This window comes from Camelus ferus, chromosome 35 (assembly GCF_009834535.1).
Source record: "Camelus ferus isolate YT-003-E chromosome 35, BCGSAC_Cfer_1.0, whole genome shotgun sequence".
Lineage (NCBI taxonomy): Eukaryota > Metazoa > Chordata > Mammalia > Artiodactyla > Camelidae > Camelus > Camelus ferus.
In genome coordinates, this window is record NC_045730.1 from 5497455 (window position 1) to 5523620 (window position 26166).

A 26166-nucleotide genomic window follows, 5' to 3' on the forward strand; every position below is an offset into this window, starting at 1 on the left:
AATATGAGTTAGTCCCAAGTATGTAAGGTTGGGATAACATTAATTTTCCAATGGAAAGTATGACATAAATTGATTAAAGGAGAAAATACTTATGAAAAAGGAGAAAAATCATAGTCATCTCAGTAGATGACAAAAAAGCAATGGATGAACTTAACATTATGCATGACTTTCATAAATGTCAAAAACTTTTTAACCCAATAAAAGATATCCATAAAAAATAGCAAACATCATATTTAATGGTAAAACATTAAAACCACTCCCATCATCACCCCCCACTCTTTATTCTATATTGTATTTTAAGTCCTAGCCCACAGATAAGGTAAGAAGAAAAATGTAACAGGAATTGAAAAATATTCCCCTCCCCACATCGGGCCACCTTCTGGGCCAGATCTGTGTCCACACCAACATCCGACTCTTGTCATCATCTCTTCTCTTCGATTTCCATTCACAGGAATTTTCTGAAAGATCTGTTCCCAAACCTAGAAAAACAGTCTTAGGACAGAAATGATCTTTAAATCTATACCCTGAGAAATCCCAGTATGATGATTTAACAGCCGGACCACAAAAGATAAGTTTTTCTCCACCTTCAAGGACATTAAAAATGAAGGACCTTCACCGTGGGAACTGTTTCTGAGTCATTGCTGCTCATTACCACACACGGGCTTCTCCTATGGTTAAACAGTGGATGAAAGTAAAGAGAAGAGCCATTTTTAATGAAGCATATACACTCTTAGATGAAATAATCAGAAAACACAAAATAACCGCTGTTAGCTTTAGTGCTAGTGGCTCCTGACAACCTTCCTTTGAACATGTACTGAAGTGACAGGCGCTCTGCTCCAAGTTACTCAAAGAAGATGGGAGTCTTCCCTTTGTGGTTTTCAACCTGGTTCTGTGCTAATTCCTATTTTTATGGAAAGGACGTGCGTTCCCAAAAATGAGTTTTATAATGAGAAATTACCCAGAAGATGAAGCTGTGATTGGCGACTCTTCTCTATTGTTCTGGTAACCCAGTCCGTAAGTTAAAAGGAAACGGAGCATGGGCAGTTTTTCTTTTCTGCTCTTCAACTTAATTAGGGCTTCACTAACATTCTCAGACTACAGTAATCATTTCATTTCTCCCCTAAAAGTAATTCATAGACTAACGCCCTGAAAATGATTGTGCTTTAGTCATCACAACATATCCGACAACACAGCTCTCAGCCCCAGCTCCCATTTCACACCTACAGTCTCTGACACCTCCCACCCCTCGTGGTACCAAAGATGCACGTTTAGACACAATCGTACAGAGCTGATCTGGCAGGCCAGTGAAAGTAGTTTGGGGTCCTGGAGTTCATGTTCTTCCAAGCTTTCTGTTCTCAAAAAATATGTTAAAAATAAAACAAAGACTCAGGGAGTGGCGGTATAGCTTAGCGGTAGAGTGCATGCCTAGCATGCACAAGGTCCTGGGTACGATTCCCAGTACCTCCATTTAAACTAAATACACCTAATTACCTCCCCCACCAATAACAACAAAAAAACTTTAAAATTTTTTTTAAATAAATAAAACACAGTCAGTGCAGCATCCACCAGTGAACTGCAAGATCCTAATTAAACTTTCTGAAATCCTGGATGCCTTTTGGGACCACAGGCCTGGCAGAGTTGGCTGTTTTCATTTTCCTAACCTAGACTGCCAGCCTGTAAGAACACAGGGCTTTGAGTGTCTCTGGAATCCGGCCTCACCTTGTCTCATCAACCTCCTTTTCTATCATACAAGCCCTTTCATCCAGCCTAATGCTCTGCTTGGGTGGGAGCCACGTGTGGACCGCACTCCCCTCCCCGTCTTCAAAGCCGAGCTCAAAAACTACGGCAAACCTTGTCAGACTTTATTGCCGCCCCTCCAGCTGGCTCCCCCTGCCCTTACTGCCTATTTTCCACTGCTTGATAACGACATGATGCCACGTTTGTCACTGTGACACAACTCGCCGTGTCAGATTTCATTATGCACACAATCCGTTTTCCTCAGTGAGACTATAAGCTCCTCGTAGGCAGAGCTCTTTTTTTCCTTAAACTGCAGTCACAGGATTTTGGAAAACATTTGTCACAAAATATTGACTTAGAATTTATTACTTAACCAAAATTTATACTTTATTTTGTATTTTTTATGGAGGTATAATTGATTTACAATATTGTGTTAGCTTCAGGTGTACAGCATAGTGATTCAGTATTTTTGCAAATTATATTCCATTACAGGTTATTACAAGATAATGGCTGTACCTCCTTGTGCTACACAGTATATCCTAGTTGCTTATCTGCTTTATATATAGTAGTCTGAGTCTGTTAATCACATACCCCTAATGTGTCCCTCCCCTCCTCCCTTTGGTAACCATAAGTTTGTCTTCTATGTCTGTGAGTCTGTTTCTGTTCTGTATATATATTCATTTGTATTATTTTCTTCAGAATAGTCTGGAGGAGGGTGGGGTGGGAGGAGTGGGGATGGGCAGATGACACAAGATTGGCCATGGTGGTGGATGAATTATCCACTGATGATAGTTAAAGCTGGACCAGGGGCACGTGGTAGGTTATTATATGTTCTCTCAATTTTCCCGTTTGCAATTGCTCATATTAAACAAAACAAAACAAAACAAAAACCAAACTTTTTTGGGAAAACAGCCATTCCAGGCTGGATTCATGTATCTGGCAGTAGGAAGGTCGGCATCGGTGCTGATGCGTGGCGGGAGCCTCGGACGTCTCCGAGGGTCTTCCTAAGGCACCACTGTGGTAATTAGTGCATTTCAGGGGTGAGCTAAACAGTCCATTAAGGAAACTGGACACCTTCCTCCAACACCTGCTGGTCAGACTTTCTCAAGGCAGACTTGTCATTCATGGTGAGAATCTGTCATCTCTAAGAAGTAAGTCCTGGTAATTATTTCACCAACAAGTTATCCATTATTCATTTTTTAAAGAAACAGAGACTATCAAACCTGAAATATGTCTTTAAAGGAATGGGGAGGCGCCAAGCCAGAAGATGCGCCGTTAACTCAAGGCTGGTCGTTCATCTGAATTCTGTGTGCGAGCCCCGGGGCAGCTGTCAGTGCAGGAGTGTTTAAGTGGGATTATCTGAGCTCTTTGCTGCTGCCAAGATGGATGGTTTCTAAGTGGAACCTCTTCTCCTCACAGTGACCAGGAATGATACTGAGTAAAATAACGGTCACAAAGAACATCACCAGGACCCTAATGAGAAGCTGTTGACAGAAAAATTGCTCTAACATTCATCAAAAAGCCAGTGAATGTCAAGGAAGGAACCAGAGATGTAGCAGCTCATAAACTCCTTCTCCAGGGGCCTCCAGAGGGGAGTCTGGGGACAACACACTGCTTCTCCTTTTTCCTGAACGCTGCTGAGTAAACTTCCAGAAAGCTTGGAACGTTTATGGGGCAGCTCACTCTGACAGTCACCAGGGAGGGTGCCCCAGCTTTCAGTCAGAGCATCCTGTTTTGGGTACCAGTACTGGCTAGGTCAGTATCTTTTTCATCATTTAGACCTTGTCTGTGTGATGTGACAATCTATAAGGTAACTGGGCACTGAGATCTCGTCTGGCTTGAAAAGCCAAAGCTTCCCACAGACAGTTCCACCTGCTCACGAACGTGTCGGAGTGGAATTTTCCTCTCGATTTCTGTCATATTTGTTGCCTGTGGGGTTCATTTAGCAACCAGTCCTGTGGCCTCACTGTAACATATCTTCCTTTGCTCAACTTTGTTTCCACTTTTTGTGTGTGTGTGTGTGAGGGTAGGGCATGTTCCCTGAGTGGCTGATGCAAATCTGTCCCTTGGCTTAGTTTGGGTTCCCCAAAGGCAGACCCCAATCAAGGACTCGTGGGAAGGTGGTTTATTGGGAAAGTCACCCCAGGAGGCACAGACGGGGGCCGAGGGCCAGGTGAGGTGGGAGGAGGAAAACAGATGGAGTTTGTGCTAACAAGCAGGTCGGTGCTGCGGGTGGTGGGCTTGGCTCTGCTGGGTCCCGGAGGGTCGGACGGTCTTATACTTAAGAAAACCCACCCCACAGTGCCCAGCACAGTGCTTTGCAGTTAAGTAGGCACTTAATAAACGCATGTATGGATCTTTAAAAGTCCTTTCGACTTTTTTTTAAACTCAGAAAAAAAAATCCAAGCAACTAAAATAAAGGAAGTTGAATCTGATTCCCTGGGATCATGGTAACTTGTGAGGGAGGGGTCGCCACTGGAAGCCCAGGAGGAGGAGGGTGTGAGGGGTCCCTGTGGGGTGTGGGCTGGGGGTGCGAGGCACAGTGAGTGACCCTGGCAACTGTCCATCCCCCTTAGGGACGGGGAGGGGCCACTGATGTGGAACTAAGGGCCTTGAAGAAACTTCATGGGTGAAAAGCTGGACAGACCAACTGGCTATCATACGGGATAATTATCAAAGGATCAGAGGAATAACCCTGATGGCAGTAAGAAATGGACCAAATTTGGCTTCAGGTTTAAATCGGCATATTAACCATTTCGACAGATTCTATCAAGAGCAAATCTGTTAGCTGTCTTCACCCCTTGCCTACCAGCCGTGTGTCCTCTCTACGTGAAGAACGTGTAAGCAGGTACAGGCCACCGCTGTGCTTTAAGGAAAGGAAACGGGCTTTTTGGAAACCCTGGGCCTGACTTCATCCACATGGAGCAACGTGATTCCCGAATATAAGCCTCCACTTGCTGAAGGCCCTGGATCTACAGAGAAAACAAGGACTTATTTCAGTTTCTACTCAGCTATGTACCTTTGCAGAACTGACTTAGAAGATGTGGTCTGAGGATTTGGAGCCATTTCTCATGTCTGTATACATGTGAGTCCGTACGGGGTGGACTGCACCCGGACAACACTGAACTGGACCCAGAGAATCCCCTGGAAGGTCTGCTCTGTGCTGGGCAGTGTCCAGGCCTGAGGATGAAACAGGAACGAGGACTGATGTGGCCCTGCAGGAACAGACGCTCCTGTTGGGGGGCAGAGAGCTCGACGCACTAGGCTGTGATGTAAAAATGATACTTCAGTGTGCTTCCTGCACAACAGAAGTGTCTACAAAGTGATGGAATGTCGCTGTCACATAGAGCCAGTAAGCAGGGTGGCCTGGGGCAGAGCCCAGCTCACAACTGGACCCCCTGGGTTTTAAACCCAGCCCTGTCCACTCCTGGCTGTGTGATGATGGGCAAGTCACTTAGTATCTTTGTGTTTTAGTTTCTCTTCTGTAGTGTGGGGTTCGTAAAGCCTACTGCACAGAGATTTTGTGAGGATTAGCGTATTAACATCCATCGAATGCTTAAAACAGTGCCTGGCACAGAGCAATCACTACATGAATTGAAGCTTTAATAAGCTCTAAATCAAACTCCTCTTTGACCAATTCATTTTTGTTTCCTTTTTCTAAATACCTAGAATTTTTTTTACAATGGTAAAGACTGATTTTATTCCAGTTTTATTTTTTTAATTGAAGTATGGTGTATTTAGAGTATTTTGTTATTTTCTGGTGTACAGCACAGGCATTCCATTTTACAGATATATATTCCTTTTCCTGTTCTTTTTCATTGTAGGTTTTTACAAGATTTTGAATAGAGTTCCCTGTGCTACACAGTAGGTCCTTGTTGTTTATCTATTTTATATATAATAATGCGTATCTGCAAATCCCAAACTCCCATTTAAAAACATGGAACACTTCACAAGTTTGCACGTCATCTTTGCACAGGGGCCGTGCTAATCTCTGCGTCGTTCCAGCTTTAGTATATGTGCTGCTGCCGCCAGCACTACGTTCCTAGAAATTTCTAAAACTGTCAAGTACCATCTCAGTACAGAATTTGGTAAGGTAAATATTGAAAACATACAACATATAAGGGGGAAAGTTCTTATATGTGTAAACAAATACTTGCAAACTGATCTGGGGGTCAGTGCAGGGACATTCCCGGGCAGAGCAGGGGGACCTGAAGGAAACACTGCAGTGAAATCAACCAGGATGTCAGAAGACGGCCATGCCGGGGCCCTAATCCCCTAACTTGGACTCACTCACCCCACAGCCTCCTTCCTCCCCTCCACCTGAGCCGGAGGGCCGGGACCATCCCACCCAGAGACCCTGCGGGCCCAGCACGGACAGCTTGCAGCCTCTCCCGGGCCTCTGTTTGCAACCTGAAAGGTATCTTTTGGGCTCTAAAACAGGAAAGAAAGACGCAAGACTGAAACTTTATATTTTATTAACTGTAACAGGTCAACACCAGTCAGGCTGAACTGAACTCTTACCTCTTGATGACTGCCAAGAAATAACCATCATTTGTTAATCAAATATTTTAAAGCCATTTCAAAACAAATTATTCAACCCCTTTCCCTAAACAGAATGACATTTAGTGCAGGATGTGAGTGTATTCTGATGTTCCATGTGACACGTGAGCACCTGGTTCCTAGGAAGGCCCTGAAATTGCCCAATTGCTCAAGTCCCCGCCCCCACGTTCCTCTCCAGTAACTGCCCACAGCTTCAACACAAGAGCCACACCACCTCCACCTTTCAAACTACAGATACTGCTGGGGAGATACCTGTCACTTCCACCCTGAGGCAGGGGTTCACACATTTTAGTGTGCAGCAGAATCACTTGGAAATCTTTTTTTAAATGCATATTTTGGGTCCCAGAAATCAGAATTTGTGATTCAGCAAGTCTGGGGAGGAGCCCGGTCGCCCAGGGAACATACTTTGGAAACCCTACTTAGTGCAGTGGGTTCTCAGAGGATGGAGCGAAGAAAGGGGGCACCTGGACCAAACTAGGGGGGCTGCCGGTTTGGGTAGAGCCCTGCCCACGGTAGGGCCTTCCCAGCCGAAGACATCTTCTAAAGGTTCAGATGTGGCCCCCAGGCTCTGGGCATCTGTAACGATTTCTCGTTCTCCAATGTCATTTACACTTTCCAGGTAAAAGGCCCATCTTCTCCATTTGTAAGAGCATTTTCTTTGAGTAAAAGCTACCTGTTTCAGGTTTTGCAGTGAGTTTCCAATCCCAGCATGGTAGCATCCGGAATGCCAGAACGAGGACGACCAGGGGGCCCAAGGGGGTCATTTTTACAGAAGGGGACCTGAGCGCTGAGAGAGGCCCCGTCACCTGCAGTCTTACAGCTAAGTTCATGGCAGGCCTGGCACCTGAACTCCTTTGAGGTCAGATCTGTGCTCTCCCCCGAATCCCCTTTGGTAAGCAAAGCTGTGCGGCCTTGGCTTTGCCCTTTCTGATCGGTTTCCTCTGAGTGCACTGGTGGTGGTCTCTCCAGGCTAGAATGGTAACCTTTTCAGTACATTGGGAGCAATACAGTGTGGTGGTCAGGAATCATGTAGATCCAAACCCGCATGCTGGCCCGACTGCAGCCAGTGCCTTAACTTCTGTTCTCTGGGGCTCAGGCTGGCCTTCAGAAGGATCTCTCACCCAGGCTGAGCAGCGGAAATGCCCATTTCACTGACTTTCGAGCCCCTGCCCCTGCTGGCACATGGTCTGCTGGGCTGAGCTCAGCAAAGCTCCCTGAGAAGTAAACAGTGCAGACAGGCAGATGAACACACGAGGTTCTCCAAAAGCAGTTGTCACATGTGGTCATCAGAACTTCTTCATTGGCTATCCCAGTGGAAGGAAGCAGCGATGCAAATTAACCTCAAATTGGTATTTGCCTTGGGGATGAATTGTATGACGCTGCTGGTTGGGTAGCAGGTTTTCCTTCTGGATTATCTTCAGCGCCGGCAATTATTAAGATTTATGGTGAGTCCCCGAGGGGGCTGCAGCTCACAGGCTGGGAAGCCAGCCTAGAGGCCCAGGACTTCCTGGTTCGAGGCTACGGTGCAGCTCCTACAGGAATCAGAGAAGCAGCCTCTGGTTTGCCAAATGCATGAGGTTTTGTTACTTTTGGGGACTCCACTGAGGGTGTTACTTTTGAGCAGACCGCCACAGCTCCGTTCTCCACAGCTTGGTTTGGAATTTCAGCCAGCGGGTTACCAGCATCTAGGTAAAAGCTCTCATGCAGGTAAAAAGCTCTCTTGGTCCAGCCCTGGGTCTGGAAAGCTGCATGGTGCAGGGGTCAAGCCTTCAGCCTGGCCTCACTGCAGCCCAGGCTCCCCCACAAGGCGGGAGGCCGGGGAAAGGGCATCACGGCTTTCTGGGGTGGACGGAGCCTGGACCCCTCACTCACCCCATTCTCGCTGACTGACCTTCGACAGATGGGTCTCAGACTGGAGGTGACAGTGGGCCCTGCCCCGCTGGACTCTGATAGGGGTTCAATGTTGGAGTCAATACCACGGGTGCCTGGAGTGTCCTGGGGGCCAGTAAACGGTGGCTCTGACGGCCTTTCCTCTCCTGGAGGAACATTTTTAGCCTCCTGCACCTCCTTTCCAGGAAAACACTCTTCTGAACTCTGGCCAGTCTCAACAGAAACCCTCGAGACCTCCCGTGCAGGGGCTGCCTGCCCCTACGATCAGAATGAGAACCACTGCGTCGAGCCTCGTGGTTCTCTGTCTCGGCACTCCTCACATTTATGGCCACATTCTCCTCATAGGGAAAAAGATGACTTAAAAAAACAAAGAAAGAAAGAAAAACAGATCAGCCCCAGGGTGCAAGCTGGAGGACAAGAGATCCAGGACATTTCTGGGGCTTCACTGGACCGGAAGCCAGATGCTCAGGTCCTCATCCAAACACTACGTCAGTTAAGGAACTCGGATGGCTGATGCTGGTTTGGAATCTGCCAGAAGCGGAGCAGGTGATTACCTCGTGGTACAATGTGTGTTCTGCGTCCCTCCCTCCCCTCCCAGTGCTTCCATCCGCGAATCCAGGGTCTGGTTTCCTTCATCACAGAAGCACCAGGCACCTGTGAGACGTCCACAGTCCAGGCATCAGAGTTACTTGATTTTCTTCTTTCAACCAGTTTACAGTCTGGTTGGGAAGACAAGATAAGGAGTCTCTCTAAATATGTAAACTTTAATCACCTAAGATTATCCCAAAGCCATAGGCGTGATGGTTTCTCAACAGAATCAAGATGTTCAGAGTGGGGAGTATCTCGTGGAGATCTGAGATGTGTCACCTGAAACGGACAAGTGGCCCCACCTCACGTTAGAGGCACTTTTTGGTAACAGTCAGGCTGAATTCCTTCCTTCATGCCTCGGTTTATCACCACCTCCTCCCCTGTGAGGGCAACCCCGCACCTCAGGGCCTGGGCAGGGGCACATCACAGCTCGCTTCCCAACACTGCTGGCCCAGCCTAGGAGCCCCCGGCCCTTCTGCTCACATCAGCACCCGAGTCTCCATTTCGCCCCTTCCCCAGGGGATCGTGGCTCTTAATACAGACCACGTGCCCTGTAACCATCACTAATGCGGTAAAAGCAGGCTGACTTCTGCAACAGTCACCAGACAGTGGTGGTGGCTGGGGATCCGAAGGCCGGGGCCAGCAGGTCTCCTGAGCGCTGCCCACTGGGCTTATGGCCCCGGGTCCTCTGATGAGGCCACTCGGTGTGACCAGACGGGTTTCCTCTTCTGGAGGAAGGCCTTGATCCCCTCCTGCCCATCCGGCAGGCCCAGGTTGTCCACCATGGTCTGGGAGGCGAGGTGGTAGGCGGTCCTGAGGTCCTGGGCCAGCTGCCTGTAGAAGGTGGCTTTGCCCAGAGACACCACAGGACGGCTCAGGGAGGCCACCTTCCTTGCTATCCTCATGGTCTCTTCCTCCAGCCGCTCCTCCGGCACCACCCGGCTCAGCAGCCCGTGGAGCAGGGCCTCCTGTGCAGACATGGCCTCCCCGGTGAACAGCATCTCTAAGGCCACCTGAGGGAGGAGACAGGTACGATTATTAAGGCACTGAGTGTCCTGGGACCCAAGCCCATTGCCTCGGCCCATTTACCTGCCCCTCAAACTCCGTGTCTCCCAACACCCCTAAGGCCTTCAGGCCCCAGACTCCCGCCAGGGACGGGATCCCAGGGTGCCCAGGAGAGGGAAGGACCCTTCGTGTCCTGCTCCTTCCCCAGATCGGGGGCCCTGGCCTCTGTCCAAGGAAGAGGATTCCATCACCTGCCTCTTGAGGGGGCCGAGCAAGGACCGAAAACGCTGTGGCAGTGAGCCCACCACTCCCATCACCCACTGCAGGGGCCACTTTCCACCCCCCTCAGCCTGCTGGGAAAGGAGCCGGCAGGGGCGCAGACGGAACACACAGCAGGCTGGCCACCGGGCACGAGGTGACGTCGGCCCCACTTCCTCCTCTGCAAAGCCAGGGCAGTGGACTAAACCCAGTGCTGCCCAGTTTTGATAATCTGAGGATGACATGTTGGCGGCAGGAACTGCTGCCTGTGGACCACTTCAGGGACTACTCTGTAACTGAGCAGGAAGAGATTCATCACTGCGAAGCGTGGCTGAAGCCCTGTCTGAAAGGGGAGCTAAAGCCCAGTGCTGCTGGCTCAGGGCTGTCGAGTAGGACCCCGCAGAAGGCTCGCAGGAGCCCCAGTGCAGGGGAAGGGGCCAGGAATCGGCAGAGTGCCCCTTCTCCCGGCACCCGTGTTCCCGGCCCCCCTTCCGCTTCCTACGCGATCCCGCCTTGCACGTGCCCCGCTCCGGCCGCGGGGCCTCACCCGCCTGGCGAGCTCACACTACTTCGCACGTGTAGATTTATAGGGGTCATACCCAGATTAAATAACGGATGGGCATTCCCTGAGGAAAGGAAAGCCTATTGTATTGTGAATCAGCACAACCTTTACTTACTGTTTAAGTTTCCCCTAAAACTTCAGATAAGAGAATAAAATACCTCCTCTCGCCCTTTTCCATAAGCAACTCCTGCAGCCTGGCAGGGCGGCACCTCCTGGGTCCCCCTGACAGAAGGTGGCGGCTTCATGCTTCCTCTTCCCGGGAGATTTGCATTAAAAGCAACAAAAAGTGCTTGAGGCCAAGGCTGGGCCCGGAGGCTGGTGTCCCCAAACTCTAACCCCAGATTGACCACGCACTAACCACAAGACCTTAAGGGGCTGATTTAACGCATCTAAGTCTATCTCCTCATCTGAAAAATGGAAGTCAAGACCTCCCTCCTCCTGCAGAATTGTGAAGACGGAGAAATCTGTGTGAAGCTTAGACTGCAGCGCCGGGCACTCAGCAGGCACCTAGCAAGTGCAGTGGCTGTTATTAGCATGCTTCCCCCTGTAAATCTGTACGACCCGCTAATGTTGGCTTCAGGTATCACAGCCCCAGAATGGGGGGGGGGGTCATTTAAAGCAGAGTGGTCTTTGGGTCCCCTCAGGTCCCACGCAGGACAAGAACCAGCATCAGGGGCTGCTATGCGGCAGGACTCGGAGAGAAAGGAACTGGCCAATTAGCTGGGCGACATTCGGTGAGTCACCGAGACCCCCAGTCCCTCCTGTGAGGTGTGGTGCTGAACCCTGCTCCCTGGTGGCCACGTGAATCACCGTTAACAGTTACATGCAGATTCTGATGCGGCCGGTCGGGGGGCCTGAGACCCTCAATTCCCCAGACTCTCTGGTGACCAGCACACAGGCTGAGGACCAAGGTTTTCACTTAACACTCTCACCAGCTTGGAAGTTGTACTCTGATCTAACGAGACGATTAGGAAATCAGATTCCCCAGATGCACAGAGTTACGGCAGGTAAACAGGTGGAAGCAGGTGTTCCCGCGTGGAGATATGACTGGTTTGGGAAGAGGGGGCTCTGGTCTTTGATGTGCTCCCCCAGGTACCCACTGCTTGAGGGGCTGGCTCTACGTCTCCAAGCAACATCAGCTGTGACTGGGGAAGGGAAGGGAGCAGCTGCACCAGGCAGGTTGTTTATACGGTGCAGCGAAGATGCATATTTAACTCCTGGGGAGGGAGCACTTCACACGGCGGGAAATTATTCATGCCCAGGCTCAGTCTGGCTTGAACACAAGGGCTCCCAGTGGACAAGAGGCAGCACTTCCTGCACAGCCGAGCAGTTCCCAAGGTGACCAGCAGAGGACACTGGTGACCCACGCCTGCGACCTCAGCTGGCGTGAGAGGCGTGGAGCTTCCTGGCCAGGCCACTTGGCAAAGGCACCTGCTTGTTCTGCTTCCCGGGGATGCACGCGGGGTCACGGGCCGAGTATGGACCTGTCCCTGCGGTGTGACCAAGCAATAATCATAGGCAGGTGCATTTCTGTCAGGTTTAGATTTTTGTGAACCCCTAGTTTTCCTCCTAGAGGGGACCACACAGGCGATGTTTCTGCAACATGGTTCTGGGACTTTAAGGCCTCTTCCTGTCATATTTTTTCCCTCTTTCTTCTCAAAAATGAATTTAAAATTGGACACATATAACACATTCTGTAAGTTTCTAGGACTCAGTTCTAAGCCTTGATTTTAAGTTTGTTTTAAGAAAGAATGGATTCTTGTCCCAACAGTAGGGCTGATTTAAAAGTTTCAAATGCCTCATCATGGAACCTTCCAGAATGTCAGGTGTTGACACTGAACAGCAGCAGGTAGGCCAGGCTGACAACCACCTTTAATGTGCAAAAGGTCTCAAGAGATTTGATTTGCACAATTGCAAGACAGCTCATTAATAAGCTCCAACAATAACTTTGTAATGTACTTTAATTTAATGTCCCGCCCCTGAGTAGGGACTTAAGAAGTATTTGTCGAATTAATATGTAACATTTAAGGTAAATGTGTATCCGGGCAGGATCCAAATCCCCCCCAAGTCTGAGGACACTGGAGTGACCTGTTGAGTTTTGAGGGTCACCTTTTCCAACATGGCGCCCATGTGTGGCTGGTTTCCATAAGTGTGTGCATTTGTAGGTATTTGTCTGCAGAATCTTCTCACGAACACACACTTCTGTAAAAACGAATGAGGAGGCACATGGAAGGGAGGAGTGCTTCCCCGAACTTTCTTCTTAGTCCTGTGCCTTGATTTCCCTCAGTCTCATTTCTCTGGTGCCCCAGGCATTGGAGCAGCTGCTAATATTCCTAGTGGATGCTAAAATAGATAATGTATTCTAGAAAGCAATTTAGGTTCCCTACTTGCTATGACTTTGGTCCCCACCTTTAAAAACAGATTTCCAGTTGAGAACAAGGATGTATTTTTCTGGAACAAGGAAACCACCAGTTTCCACTTAAGAGATGCTCAGTAAACCTTTAACAATGTTATAGGAAAGAGGACAGCTTTGTGAAGAAAGTGGACTTCACTCTGGTTAGCAATGACAGTGCTTTTGGCAATGTGGCTCCTTCTGGGGCCAACACACCATGAACAGGATGTTCCTGCAACCACTGCAAACCTCACACACTCAGTGTATCGGCTACTTTCAGTCTGTTCGGGAATGAGGCGGACTGTCAGCAATCAGCCAGTGGCACTAGTGTCCCAGCCTGGCCAATGTCACCAGGCTATTATATCTCATGGCCCACCTTTCTGTGCAATAAAACTGGTTCTCAACTGCATTTCGAGTATGAGTGCAAAAAATGTGCACCTTTGGGAAAACAATGCAAATCCAAAAACCTAACCAGCTGTACTGAGGGGCAGGTAAGAGTGAAATGCTGTGATTTACAAACTGCAGACCCCTGGGAGGAGCCACAGAGGAACAGGAAGCTGGCCATCCCTCCCCACACAAGAGCAGGAACACGTGGCGTTATCAGCCAGCTCTGCTTCAGGCTGTTCTGAATCAAATGGCACCTTGAACCAGAAAGTCCTGGAACTGACCTCCCAAGCACTGGAGGATCACAACCAGCAGGGTGCGTGCGGTGAGTTCCATTACCTTTCTCGGCACCGCTCTCCCCAAGGCAACCCCGGGGGTGGAGCAGAAGAGCCCGATGTTCACGCCCGGCGTGGCAAAGGAGGACTTGTCACTCGCCACAGCAATGTCACAGCTGGCCACCAGCTGGCACCCGGCTGCGGTGGCCAAGCCATTCACCATGGCGATGACGGGGACCGGGTGATTCTGGATCATCATCATGACCTGGAGAAGCAAACACACTGGCTTCACGTCCGTCCAAGCGTGAGGTGCGACATTAATGCCTGTTATCTCCTGTGACTCTGCTGTTCTCAGAGCCCTTTTCAATGCATGGGTGTGTCTGAGACTATGAAAAATGGGTAGAGGAAGCCACAGAGAGCATTAACTTGCATTAAATAGCGACTGTGAACCAGACCGCACAGCTTGGCCGTCCTGAGACCCAGGAGGAAGGAACCAGGACACCAGGCTCAGAGGGGAAGAGACCCCCTAAGGCCACTAGATCTGCGGGGGTGTCTGTGGGGTCTGTGCCATCTCTGTCCAACTCGAGGCCCCTGCGTGTCCACCCAGCATGGCTTCCACGAGGATGCTGTCCCCACTGCTGCTCCCCTAGCGACCCCGCCAGAGCAGAGGGCTGACCTTGACCTCTGGGAACAAGCAGTTCTGTTCTGGCATCCCTGCATGGAGCTCTGGCATTAAAAGTCAGAAACTGGTATTGGGTACTTCCTTGAAAAATTAAGGTGGGAAAAAGACTGGGCAACAATTTCCTTAGTGATTACCTCTCAAATCACCACCATGGACACGCTCTCAGTTCTATTAAGATGAGGGGAACACCCTGCTGTCATCAAAATCAATAGGATTCCTAAGACAGAGCCACTGGCACAGAGGGGGAGCCGGAAGCTGGCCCATGTGGGGCCCCCGCCCCCCAGATCTCCAGCACTGTGACTTATTTTTGCAGCTGATGAAATAAATTGGCTAACTGTCTCCATTTTTCTCCCTGACACTCTAAGCAGATTGTGCCGCTACGGTAACTTCAGTTTATAAATGGTTGCCCTTTGACCCTGGCGGGAGGGGGACGGGAACCACCTCTGGGCTGGCATCCCACGCGGCAATGCCAAGAAAAACGACTTTCAGGGACTCGAAGATTTTGCCTGAAGAAGTCTCATCTTTGTGTTCATGAACCCCTGTGTTTGCCAGCTTTATTATAAAGTGACCAACTATCTACGTGAGGATATAGTATATTTTTGACTTTTTTGGAGGGTGGCCTTTTGAGAATCTGGTAACTGACCCTCCTGGAGGAGAATGCACATACACATGCACACCCGCACCCCAAAGGGCTGGTGGGCTTAGGGGCCGTGCGTGTAGGGGAGGGGGAGGGGGAGGGGCGAAACCCCTTCTCACCGGACCTCCAATACCGAGGAGAAGCGCAGGGGCGTGTAAAGCCTTCCTGCAAAGACAGAAAAGGTCCTGTGTCGGGTCTGAGTGTCATGCGTCACCTAGCCAGCTGAAGGTACGGCTCAGCTGTGGCTGTGACTTGGGTTGCACAGTCTGTCTCCTGTCTGTAGTCCAGGAGGGGCTGGGATTCCGCACAAGCTGGTGGGAACTACTTAGGGAATCCATTGTATTAGCAGCATTAAAATATCCCTACCTTGGATCTAGGAATTCTCCTTCCACGAAACAATCTGAAACAGGGTGAAAAGCTATCTGGATAAAGATGCTTGCCAAATCATTATTTTATAATAGTGAAAACTATAAATATATAAAAACAAGTAAATGGCTATATAAACTGAACCATCTCCATGCCATGGAATGCTGTATTCTCATTACAATGAAATTTCCCAGGAGAAATATCAGCACGGTGGTCTGGAACTAGGCTGCTGGGGTTTGCTACCCCATCTGTCACTTCCTTGCTGCCCATCCCTCAATCTTAACATCTGTAAAATGGGTATAATCACAATAACCATCTTACAGAACACGAGAATTACAGAAATTAGCATATCTGGAGTTCTCAAAATATTACCTGGCACATAGAAAGCATGAAATGAAAAGTCCAAACCAAACAGTTGCTTGGATGAAGGGCTCACCAATGACTACAGGAGTGTCACAGTTCTGCAGTGGTTACATCTCCTGGCTAAAACCTTATCTGTAAACTAGGGGGCTAGTGCAATGTTTAATATGATGATTGTTCCCAGGCTTGCGATGTCGACCGCCACCCTGGCTTACCTCCGAACAGGTTCGAAATACTTCAGCGTGATAATCTGGGCCTTGTTCATCTGTCAGTTCCTTTAAGTCATGCCCAGAGGAAAATACAGGCCCCTCAGCTGCCAGTGTTTCCAATTGAGAAAAGAAAAGAAAAAGATGTAAATAACCCAAGTGTGGATGTTCACTTCCTTGTCCAGTGAGTAACTGGAGGGAGCGAGCCTACGCGTGCTGTGGGCACTTAGAGTTAATGGCCAGATTTTGATAAGAATAGTTCCAGTCAGCTTAAAGAGCTATGGCCAGTAACCTGTGATGACAGCGTAGGAGTCATGGAAACCAGGGGCAGCGCGCATCTACAAAGAGGAGGCTGTGACCAAGGCTGCACTTTGCTCAGAGCTGTCCCTTTGGTGTGTCAATCTTTTGTTTTTGGACTCGGCCTGGCCTGAGTGTGTGGACTCATCCAGGGCCATGTAAACCACCGAGCCTTCCGCAGCGGCCCTGCCATTTAGTCTACAGACGCGGCCACCCCTCAGGCTGGCATCAGGAAGGTCAAAGCGTGAAGACAGTCCCTTCATTTTATAAACAAGAAATGGGAGGATGTGGTTTTATTGCCACGGTTGTCATTAACAATAAAATGTAATTCAACTGATAAGCTGATAACACTTTCTCATGTTTCCTTTGGTGGCCTGGTTCTGACAGGCAGCGTTGGTCCCTTCAAACAAGTGAGGAGACGGTGTGGTTGGAAGTGAGCTGCCTTGGCCGCACCCGGGTTACACCCCCACTCCCCCCACCCCCAGCTGCTGACCTGACCTCTACCGGCTCTGTTTCTTTTCCCTTCCCCACATAGAACAGTTGAAAGTGTATGTTCCACCATTGATAAGATGGTCACATTCTCCAAAAGCACTGAACCCTAATTAGAAAAAAAAAGCATCACAGAGCATCATCCATGTTTCTTGTCTGTAGATGCTTTAAAATGCTGACATTGTAGGGGAAGACCTGAGTGGCAGAGCATGTGCTCAGCATGCACGAGGTCCTGGGTTCCATCCCCAGCACCTCCATTTAAAAAAATAATAAAAATAAAATACTGACATTACTATTACTTATACCACCGCCATCACCATCAGATAATTTGATAAAAGTTCTTACTGGAAAGAGAGCAAGGAAAGAAATGGGTAAAATAGGGCATGCTTTCAGGCACCGTTCAAGAAGACTGCGGCTCTCAGTTGAAAGCTTGGTCAGAACCGAGAGACAAACCAATCAAGTGCCCTAGCAGCCTGGTCCTAGCTTCCAGGCAGTCCACCAAAGGGACCGGTGTAAACCCACTGGAGAAGGTCCGTGAGGAAATCAACTCTCTGATTTTGATGGGGAGACCAGCAGAACCGCGTGGGGCAATGTTTAGTAACCGACAAAAAGGAAAAGACACATATTTTCACTGCATGGTAATCTTCGCTGTAATTTCCACAGCCAACAGTGTTAGGACCACAGTTCCAACTACACACAAGTTCTCCATAATTAATTTCTTGTAAAGGAGCTCCAAAACAATTCTCCCATTGAATGAGAGGATGCCCCGGTTAACCAAAGAATTCTGAGACACCTCCTCTGGGTTCTGCAGAACACTGAGGATGGACATCAGATAAATACCTGAAATGACAATGACCTTCAGATCTTGGCTCTCGGCTTCATGAAGAATGTCTTTTTGGAGAGATTTAAGCATCGCCAGCGACAGTGCGTTTCTTTTCTTTGGATTGCTTAAGACAATGCTCCTGCGAAGATCATTTTATAATTACTGGGTCGTGCACCAGTCAAGACAAGAGAGGACCCCTGAAATTCCTTTCTAATTTGGGGGCTATTTTTAAAACATCAGACAAAAGAGCTGTGGGAGCTGAGAGGCCAGTGAGAGGGTCTGTCAACTCTCTGGAGGGACAGCTAAGTCAAAACAAAGGGACTGCCAGAAGTACGGATGGGTTTTCTCCTGCTTCCCTTGATATGTTTCCCTTTTTCTCTAGATTTGCTGTCACAACCCTTATTGCCACCTCCACAGGAAGGGCAAGTCACAGCGGTTCCAAAAGCATTACCCTCCACCCTGCAAGGCTGCGAGCTTTGTCAGTCTGCGGGAACCGGAGGGACATGACACACGGTGCTACCTTCAACTTACTTCCATTGTTCTTCGGAAAAAATAAGGTTAGGAAAGGAGCCAGGAACAAAAACAGGCCCCCGTATCTCCTCCCACCCGCCCCACGGAAGAGGTGGCCAAGGTGCAGCTGCCGATACAGATGCATGACAGTATCTTCCCATCTTCTCTGCCGTGGCATCCTGTAACTCTGCAGAATTTATGCTGCCCGAGAACAGGACGATATGTGAAAAACAAAGTGACAGGACTGTACAGTGCGAGGGCTCTCCTGGCCACGTCACCCCCCCCAAAGCGGGTGTTCAGAGCCTGCTCACTGTTTTAAGGTCCCCCACATGCTGACTATAACAACATGTATTGTCATCTTACTGCCTGGACGCAGAAGTGTCTTATTTTTGCTCTTACAAGGCCCGGGCAACGAGCCAGACACCCGATGATAGTTGTGTGCTTTCTGTCTGTTTCCCATCAGTCTGTGCCCACATGTTTTCAGCCTCCCTCAGTCCTCCTGGAATACGACATTCCCACTGCTGTGTGTCAACTCAGATCCTCCATCAAAGCCTTCCGTGTCACTGTTTTCTGCGAAGCCACTTTGGTGACTGAATTGACTTCGGTGCAGTAAGAATAACCATTTTCTTGGGAATGCCATCTTCAGGTGGCTGTGACAGTCGTCCTTTTGTTTCTCATAACAGGTTCTCTCCCAAATACAGGAGTGACTTGTAGCTGACGTGCTGATAGACCCGGAAACCTCTGCTGTGGGGGGTGGTAGTGAGAGACTGCTGAGAAACCAACCTTCCAATAAAATGAGTGTGCTCACTGTAGCAAACCTAAAAAGTTGCCACCCCATTGGTGACATGTTTAGATTCTGAGGCTTCAGGCAAAATTGTGTAAAACAGATGCCAGCCCTCAACTCCCTTGACCCTTCACATGTCCCATTTGACCTCTGACCCTGCCAGAGTGCTCTGAATTGCCAAGTTCACTCTTTAACCCAGCGTAACAAGGTTTCTATTCCTGCCACTCCACTAAAACTGTTAAGACCGGAAGCTCCTAACTGCCAGAACCAAATCCAGTGGCCATTGTATCATGCGCTCCTTCTAGAAGTACATTCTTCCACTCCCAGTTCCTCTGGCCACTCCTCCGTGACTTCTGTATGGGCCCCTAGCCTTCTGCTCACCCCCAGATGATCCAGCGATCCTCAGGGTTCCCTCTTCTGCCTTTGCTTATCCAGTACACTCTTCTTAGGCAACTTCACCATGGCCTTGGCATCAACCGCTACCTCCGTGCTGACGCCGCCCAGCCTTTGCCCTACTTCTCTACTACTTCCCTTCTACTCTCCCTGAGCTGCAGACCCACAAGTTCATCCACATGTCTCCTGGACTTCTCCGGGGATGCCATGGTGTCCCTTGGGCATCTTCCCCCTGGGACCAAACCAGCCCCTCCCCTCTCTGCTGATCTCAGAAAGCCATCCAAGCTTGCTGTTCAACTCACTGAGAACCGATCCCTCTCCTCCTTCTCATTCAGCTGGTCACCACCCCCGGTGGATTCCTCCGGAACATCTCGTGGACCTGAACTCTCCTGGTGGCTGTCTTGGCTCAAAGCACGGGATGTCTTGCATCTGGAGCGTCACTACCACCCTGGAGAGCCCTGCTCAGGCCCTCTTCCAGAGGGGCCCTCCCAACGAGCCAGGAGTCCACTGGGGTATTGAGACGGGGATATCACCTGGAAATCACCACCCTCTTCCAAACCCTGCTGCAGTCACCTGAGCCCCTGGGATTCCCTGGGCGCCCTTAGACCCAGGTGTCCAAGAGCAGTTGTGTGTAGGGGGAGCAGGATTAGACTACATGCATGCTGCTGCATGGGGCGTCTGCAGACCTGTGTGCCAAGCCCCTGGCAGAGAAGCAGGAGGGACGGGTAGAGAGGTGAGAGGGGGCAAGCACAGAGTGGGAAGAAAAGAACAGAGCTGCAGGCTGCAGCTGGCTCCCCAGCGCTTTGGGGGAGGTCCTAGGAGCCAGAGGATCCTAAATTCAAACAGCTTTCCAGGTTTATGAAGGCCTGCTTGTCAGGGGAGGAGGAGAAAACATGTTTTGCAGTTAGCTTGATTTGAAACATCTAAGTACTTAGACACATTGTTTAGCCTGCCCCACCCTCTCCCCCTGTACCCTTGCCCTGGCCAGACCAACGCGGGGGCTGGGGCCCTTCTGCACTTACTGCCAGGGTTGCTGTTTGCTTGAAGGGTTTTTGGCTTGTTGAGCCAAAGGGCAGAGCTCAGAACAGTGTGCTCTCCGTCCTATTTATTTGCCCGCCCCCACGAGGGCACTTCTGGGTGAGGGCCAAGGAGCAGCTCAGCTAAGCCTGATCTCGCCTTGGAGCCAGGTCAAGTTTGTGAGCACACAACCCTCACTGCAAGGGCTTTCTCAGAGGCACAGCGACGCTGGGGCCACCAGCAGGGCTGCCCACACCGACCTCGGGGGTTTAGGGGAAGTGCTGGCGCCGTCCCAGGAGGTCCCACCTAAGTCCTCCGTGTGAGTCCCGCGGGGTCCCAAAGGCCACTGAGCCCGGCCGCGGGACCTCTGCCAGCACGGCAGCCGCGGATTTCCTCCCGTCGGACACCCCAGCCAGCGCGATCGGCTGCAATGGCTACACGGGGGTCCGCGGCGGGCGGAGCTGACCGCTGGCCGAGCCCGCTGGGCTCCGCGCGGCGGGACGCGGCCGGCGGCCCGGCTTCCCCCGTCCCGGCTCGTCGCGGACCAGCCGGCCAGCCCCCCGGGGAGCGGCCCCCACGCCCGCGGGCCCGGAGGGCCTGGGCGCCCGGCGGCCCGGCGCTGACCTGATGCCGTCCCGCTGCCGCGAGCTGGTGGGTCGCGGCCCCGGCTCCGGCCGCTCGGCCTCGGCCGGCCCTCGGTTGCAGAAGCCGGCGAAGAGCGGCGCCCACGGGCCGCGCCGCAGCCAGCCGGGCCCCTTCGCCCCCAAGGCCCGCACGCCGGCGGCGGCCATGGCGGCGAGAGGCGCGCGCGGACGCGGGAGGCCGAGCGCTGCGGGCGCTGCTGAGAGCCGGGCCGCTGCGCAGAGCCGGGCCGCTGCGCGTGCACCGCTCGCGGCTGCGGGCAAAACCGGATCGGGGATCCCGGGGCCCAGGCCTCGATCGGACTCTTCTCCGCCCCGCCCCCCGTCACCCTGGCCCCGGTCACTCCACCCACCTGAGGCCCCGTCCCCGTCACACCCGCCCAGAGGCCTGGCCTCGCCTCCCCCACCCTGCCGCCGGGCCCCTGGAGCCCCGCCCGCGGAGGAGCTGAGGGCTGGGGCCTGGGGTGACCGACTCTAAACCTGCAGGCGGGCTCCAAGGTTTGTTTGCCTTAGCAAGGCCGGATGAAAGGGCTTAAGGGAGGCGAGCAGTGGTTTGGCTTGTCCCGTTTTGCAACACCAAGACAGAGTGGTTTGCCTAGATAAGAAGAAAAATGAGTGTCATCAGGCGGCGAACGTGTGAGCTAGGGACGCCACTGTTTTACAAATTGCTTCATCCTACCCTGGGAAACCCTCCCAGGTCACTACGTGAGCTGAATCCCACTCAGGCATTGGCTTTTGAGTGCTTTGTGTCCTCTCTTATCGAGAACCCGTGGGATCTACATTTACACCTTGCTTTTTTCCAAAGCACCCAGGCGGCAAAGGAACTCCCTTTTCAGGTCTAAGTGGCTGACACGAGACAGCACATCCTGCGGCTGAAAGCTTAAGTGTGATGAGAAGATCCTCGTCATTTGCTAGTTAACTACTTCCTGGGTTTGTTAAATTTCCAGTCTGGAGATTTGCAGGATACTTGGAAGGAATGGTCTGTGCCTTCAAAGATCTTCCAGTCTCTAGGGGAGACACCATGCCCAGGGCCCTCCTCAGGCTTTCTAAAAGCAAGTTTAAGTGCCTCAAACAACGCAGCCTCATTTCTGACTCACACCACTGTTCTCCTGCAAATCAGCTGAAAGCTCTTTGGCCAGGTGAGCACTGTCCTCTGGACAGCTGTCTCTATAGCAGAGGAAAAAGAAAGAATGGAAGAAGCAGGAACCGGCACATAAAGCTTCTTTCCGGAAATGCCACTTGCCCTCATGTTTCATTTGCCAAAGCAAATCACACAGCCGCTCTTAACTTCAGACGTGCAGGGAACTACAACCTCCCCGTGTGTTTGGAAGAATCAGGTCTTTCCGATGCGTGACCACCTAATGGTTCGCACAGCTGCCCAAGCACAGAGCCTTGACGTTACAAGCCATCTGATGCTTATTACTCAGGGGTCAGGGACAGAATGCCACATGGGCTTAGATTAAGTTTCTGCCACCGGGAAGAATGGAGTTTTGAAATACAAATAAGCTGAGAAATTACAGGAAGTTAAATTTCTAGAACACTCGAGTTTGTGTACTGGGATTTGTGTCCCCTCTCAGTCATACATGCTCCCTGAGGACCATGCAGGATCAAGAAGTCTGATTAGAATCATCACCATCACCATGGGAGGACATTTCGCACCTTCTTACACAGGTGAGTCTTACTGGCAGGGAGGAGTGTAGGGCCTGGAGGAGAGGAGAGACATGGAGGACAGGGTTTTGAGAGAAGGAACTAGGAGGACACTCAGAGCCTGAATGTCACAGACGAAAATGGGAGGTTTCACAACTGCTTCTGAATTTTACTTAATACTAATGACAGTCATCCTCTGTGAAGTCCCCCACTCTGCCATTGCCTGCACTTGGCGTTTTGCTTACATCATCTCAGGACAACTTGTGAGGCAGGTTCCATCATCCCAGTCTGGAGAGCCCCACTCGCACTCAGTGCTGCAGTTACAAAGTTGGGACTGGGTGCTGGAGGTCACCTGAAGGATGTTGCAGAAGAGGTTTCGGGCTCATCTGAATTCCTGTGCCCGCTCTCCCGTCCCTTTCATGTCTCCTTCCTCCTCGCATGTCCTTCAGAGCCTCGAGCCCTGGTCTGAGAGTGGAGGAACACATAAAGAAAGGAGAGGAGATGGACGGCCATCGCATTATCCTAGCAGGAGTTAGCATCACTTGCTGAAACACTCGCCCATCATTAAGAGGTGCGAGAGCCTTTTCATGCAAGCTGTCTCTCCAGGCCTCCTCTGCCTCTCATTAATTTTGGTAGGGCTGCTTTCCTTTCTTCTCTCTTGTTCAGTGCCTTTCTAACCTATTTTTCCTTCCTCTGGACACAATTTGATTTCCAGGTTGCTAGCAGGCTTCTCTCTGGCTTTGATTCATGTGTGTCTTCCCTGTGCCACATGTCTTTGCCATTCAGACATGTCTTCGCTACCTTTTCACAGTCCCTTTAAAGACCCACCGATGCTTGGCAGAATGTCGCAGAAGTAACGTAGAACAAAAGACAGTTCTAGGGAGCCTGGCGTCTCAGGCTGGATGTCGGAATGAAGGAAGATTTAGAACTCCTCAGGGTGCAGAGGAAACAAAGTGAAGGGCAGATTTTCCAACTGTTTATGGAGTGGTTTTTGAACTTCTTTTTGTTGACTTCAGGCCCTTCTCAGACAGGCGTGTGATGCCATGGTGCACAGGTCCAATGCTAAAGATACGGGAGCTTGGCTTCAGTGGAGAGTTCTCTGGCATCTGGCTGCCTCTCCTGCTCTAGCTTTCCGGCCGCATTCTCCCCACATCTGTCCCTCATCCCCCCCAGCAAAAAAGATCACAGGAGGGTCAGGCACGCACAAACCAGAATGTCGGACATTCATGGTTTCACAGCTGCAGATGCTTTTCAATGCCCTGATTTTATTTTGTATTTTATTTATAATCCACCAGTCATTATCCAAATGTCTTTTGCGAACCTAAAACTTCTTTGCAAAGACCCATGCCTCAGGTTGGGTGAAAATTAATTGAGAAATGAAATGGAGGAGGTAGGATGCATGGATGAAATGAACTTCCTTTATCCCCTCTTAGCACAAATTCTTGAGTTTGCTCATATGGCTTAAACCTGAGGAACTCAGTAACTTCAGGCAAAGGATAAGGCAAAGTGGTACAAACTGATGGGAGGGTGTGCATGGACCGTGTTTTTAATGATCTTGCAAAGGGTCTAGTGGTGGAATTGATAAGAGACTTTTTGGAGATGCTGGTCTTGGACGGGGCATGAGTGGAGGTGTGGAGAGGGAGTGAGCAGTGGAGTCCGCTTCCATCTTGAAGGTAGAGAGGACCGAGGTGCTGTTGCATTGGATGTGGGTGTGAGAGAGAGACAGGACCAAGGATGACTCTTAAGCGTTTTGCGGTGAGCAACTTTTTTTAACCCCAAAGTTTGTGGTTATTCTACAACTTGAAAAGTGGTACAGAAGTTGTGGATGAGCCTGGACAGGGATCCAAATAGCCTGGGTTCAGATCCTTGCATTGCCACTTACTTGCTGTGTGAACCAGAGCATCTCACTTAACCTCTCTGTTTCCATTTTGCCACCTGCGAAGTGGTGATAACAGGGCCACCTACCCCTCAAGTCAATAAATACATGTAAAATGCTCAGCACTGGGCCTGGCATCCAGCAAGCACCATATAAATGTTTGCCATTATTATGTTAAATGATGCACATGGAATGTGCGTCGTGTATGTGTATGTGTAATAAGAGCTTGGGAAACGCAATGCTTAGCGACTATTATTAATTTTTTCAACAAAAATGTATTAAGGTGAAAGTTATAAGAACAGAAACCAAAAAGATTCTAGTCCAGTTTTCCAGATGCTCACAACTTAAGGGGACGTGAAACTATAGACAATAATTTGCATATGACAATAGTAAGGACTGAAACGGTTATTTATGCAAATATAATAGGAGCCTATGGAAAGGTCTGTGCTTGGGAGGGGTGTTAAGGGAGGACTTCCTGGAGGAGGGAGCATATGAACTGCACCTTAAAAGATGACTTAAAAGAAGTGAAGTGACTATGAAGCCACATGACTGACTAGGAGCAAATGCAGAAGGAAAACACTAAAACCTCAGAGCTTGCACGAGCTGTGGGAGGGCCAGCAGCTAGGGCTGACTTCTCTGGGGTTCTTACAGGGAGCTTTAGGCCCATACAGAGCGAAAAACATTAAGAGGGTGGGTGTGAGCCAGTCCCCCCATGTGGCAGCCTTCTAAGTCAGGGTCCCTCTGGTAAGCCCCTGTGCAGGGCTGAGCGGCTCTAAAGCCCTGGGTCTTTTTTTTTTTTTTTTTTAATTGAGGTGTAATTGATGCTTTTTCTCCTTACCATCAGTGGAAATGATAAAGTAACCTCTCTATTCATCTATCAAGGGAGTGAGATCACTGCCAGAAACTAGAATGCCTGCTGTTACTAGCAACAGTTTTGAGATTATGGAAAGTTCATCAATTCCTATGGAAAATATTAACAGCCTCTCCTTGGATGAGGCCACTGTGAATGTCACTACGTCACTGTTGCAGGCAAATGGATTTGAATTCAAAATATTACTTTATCCAATGGACCAGAAATGAAACCCCCAGAAAAAAATATATACATATATAGGCTTTAAAAACCCTCTATACTTTCTGTACATACAGTATTGGTTTTTAAAATACGTAAATATACAAATTCATACACACACATTTGAAAATGACTAAATACCTCAGCATTCATTTTCTTATTAGCCTTTTCTGCCTCCTTTTGTTGGGAAAGATGATGGGCCAGGATTTCGTCTTGTATTACTCTGGCATTCTGCTTTTGAGAAAGTTGCCTCTGAGCATCATTTCACTCTTCTAAAACCTGGAGACATATTTCGTTAGGTTTCGGGTTTTATGACATAAAAAATTTCAAAAAAAGCTTAGAAGGAGAATCTTTAAAAAAAATTTTTTTAAACTGTTAAAAAGAAGTAGCCTTTTTAATAAGCACAGGGATTTTTAACGCACATAAATAACTCAAATTCTAATATAAATGACAGCTAAATTTATTACAGAGCAAAAACACAAGGGATGTAGTATCGTGAAAGAAAAACTTTTTTTAACATTTTTTTAATTGAGTTATAGTCATTTTACAATGTTGTGTCAAATTCCAGTGTAGAGCACAGTCTTTCAGTTATACATGAACATACATATAATCATTGTCACATTTTTTTTTGCTGTGAGCTACCACAAGATCTTGTATATATTTCCCTGTGCCATACAGCATTAATCTTGTTTAGCTATTCTGCATATGCCTGTCAGTA

At 49.6% G+C, this 26166-nt stretch overlaps 1 protein-coding gene and 1 non-coding gene across 4 annotated transcripts; both read right to left on the minus strand.

Moving 5' to 3' along the window:
- Positions 1-5668: 5668 nt before the first annotated feature.
- LOC116661630 lies at positions 5669-5772 on the minus strand. The gene has a single exon (XR_004317584.1). It is a non-coding gene; the product is annotated as a U6 spliceosomal RNA (small nuclear RNA).
- Positions 5773-6195: 423 nt separating this feature from the next.
- On the minus strand, positions 6196-21213 carry ECHDC3 (enoyl-CoA hydratase domain containing 3). Of its 3 annotated transcripts, none has more exons than XM_032473663.1 (5): positions 20840-21192; positions 17529-17650; positions 15912-16009; positions 13716-13916; positions 6196-9788 (listed from the first exon to the last, which is right to left on the minus strand). In XM_032473663.1, the coding sequence occupies exons 1-5, from the start codon at positions 21004-21006 to the stop codon at positions 9447-9449; spliced, it is 930 nt and encodes a 309-aa protein (XP_032329554.1). In that variant the 5' UTR covers positions 21007-21192; the 3' UTR covers positions 6196-9446. The 3 variants fall into 3 exon arrangements, with proteins under 3 accessions (XP_032329554.1, XP_006191471.2, XP_032329555.1); XM_006191409.3 differs by lacking the exon at positions 20840-21192 and adding an exon at positions 19501-20209; XM_032473664.1 differs by lacking the exon at positions 6196-9788 and adding an exon at positions 12544-12802 and having other exon boundaries at positions 20840-21213.
- Between the last annotated feature and the right edge of the window lie 4953 nt (positions 21214-26166).

What these genes read in the sequence shown, in the direction of transcription:
- ECHDC3 (XM_032473663.1), bottom strand. Translation starts at nt 21,006, where the DNA reads ATGGCCGCCGCCGGCGTGCGGGCCTTGGGGGCGAAGGGGCCCGGCTGG. An exon ending in CGGCAGCGGGACGGCATCAG is followed by an intron (nt 17,651 to 20,839) that starts GTCAGCGCCGGG and finishes TGATCTTCGCAG; the next exon opens with GAGCATTGTCTTAAGCAATC. An exon ending in TATTTCGAACCTGTTCGGAG is followed by an intron (nt 13,917 to 15,911) that starts GTAAGCCAGGGT and finishes TTGCTTCTCCAG; the next exon opens with GTCATGATGATGATCCAGAA.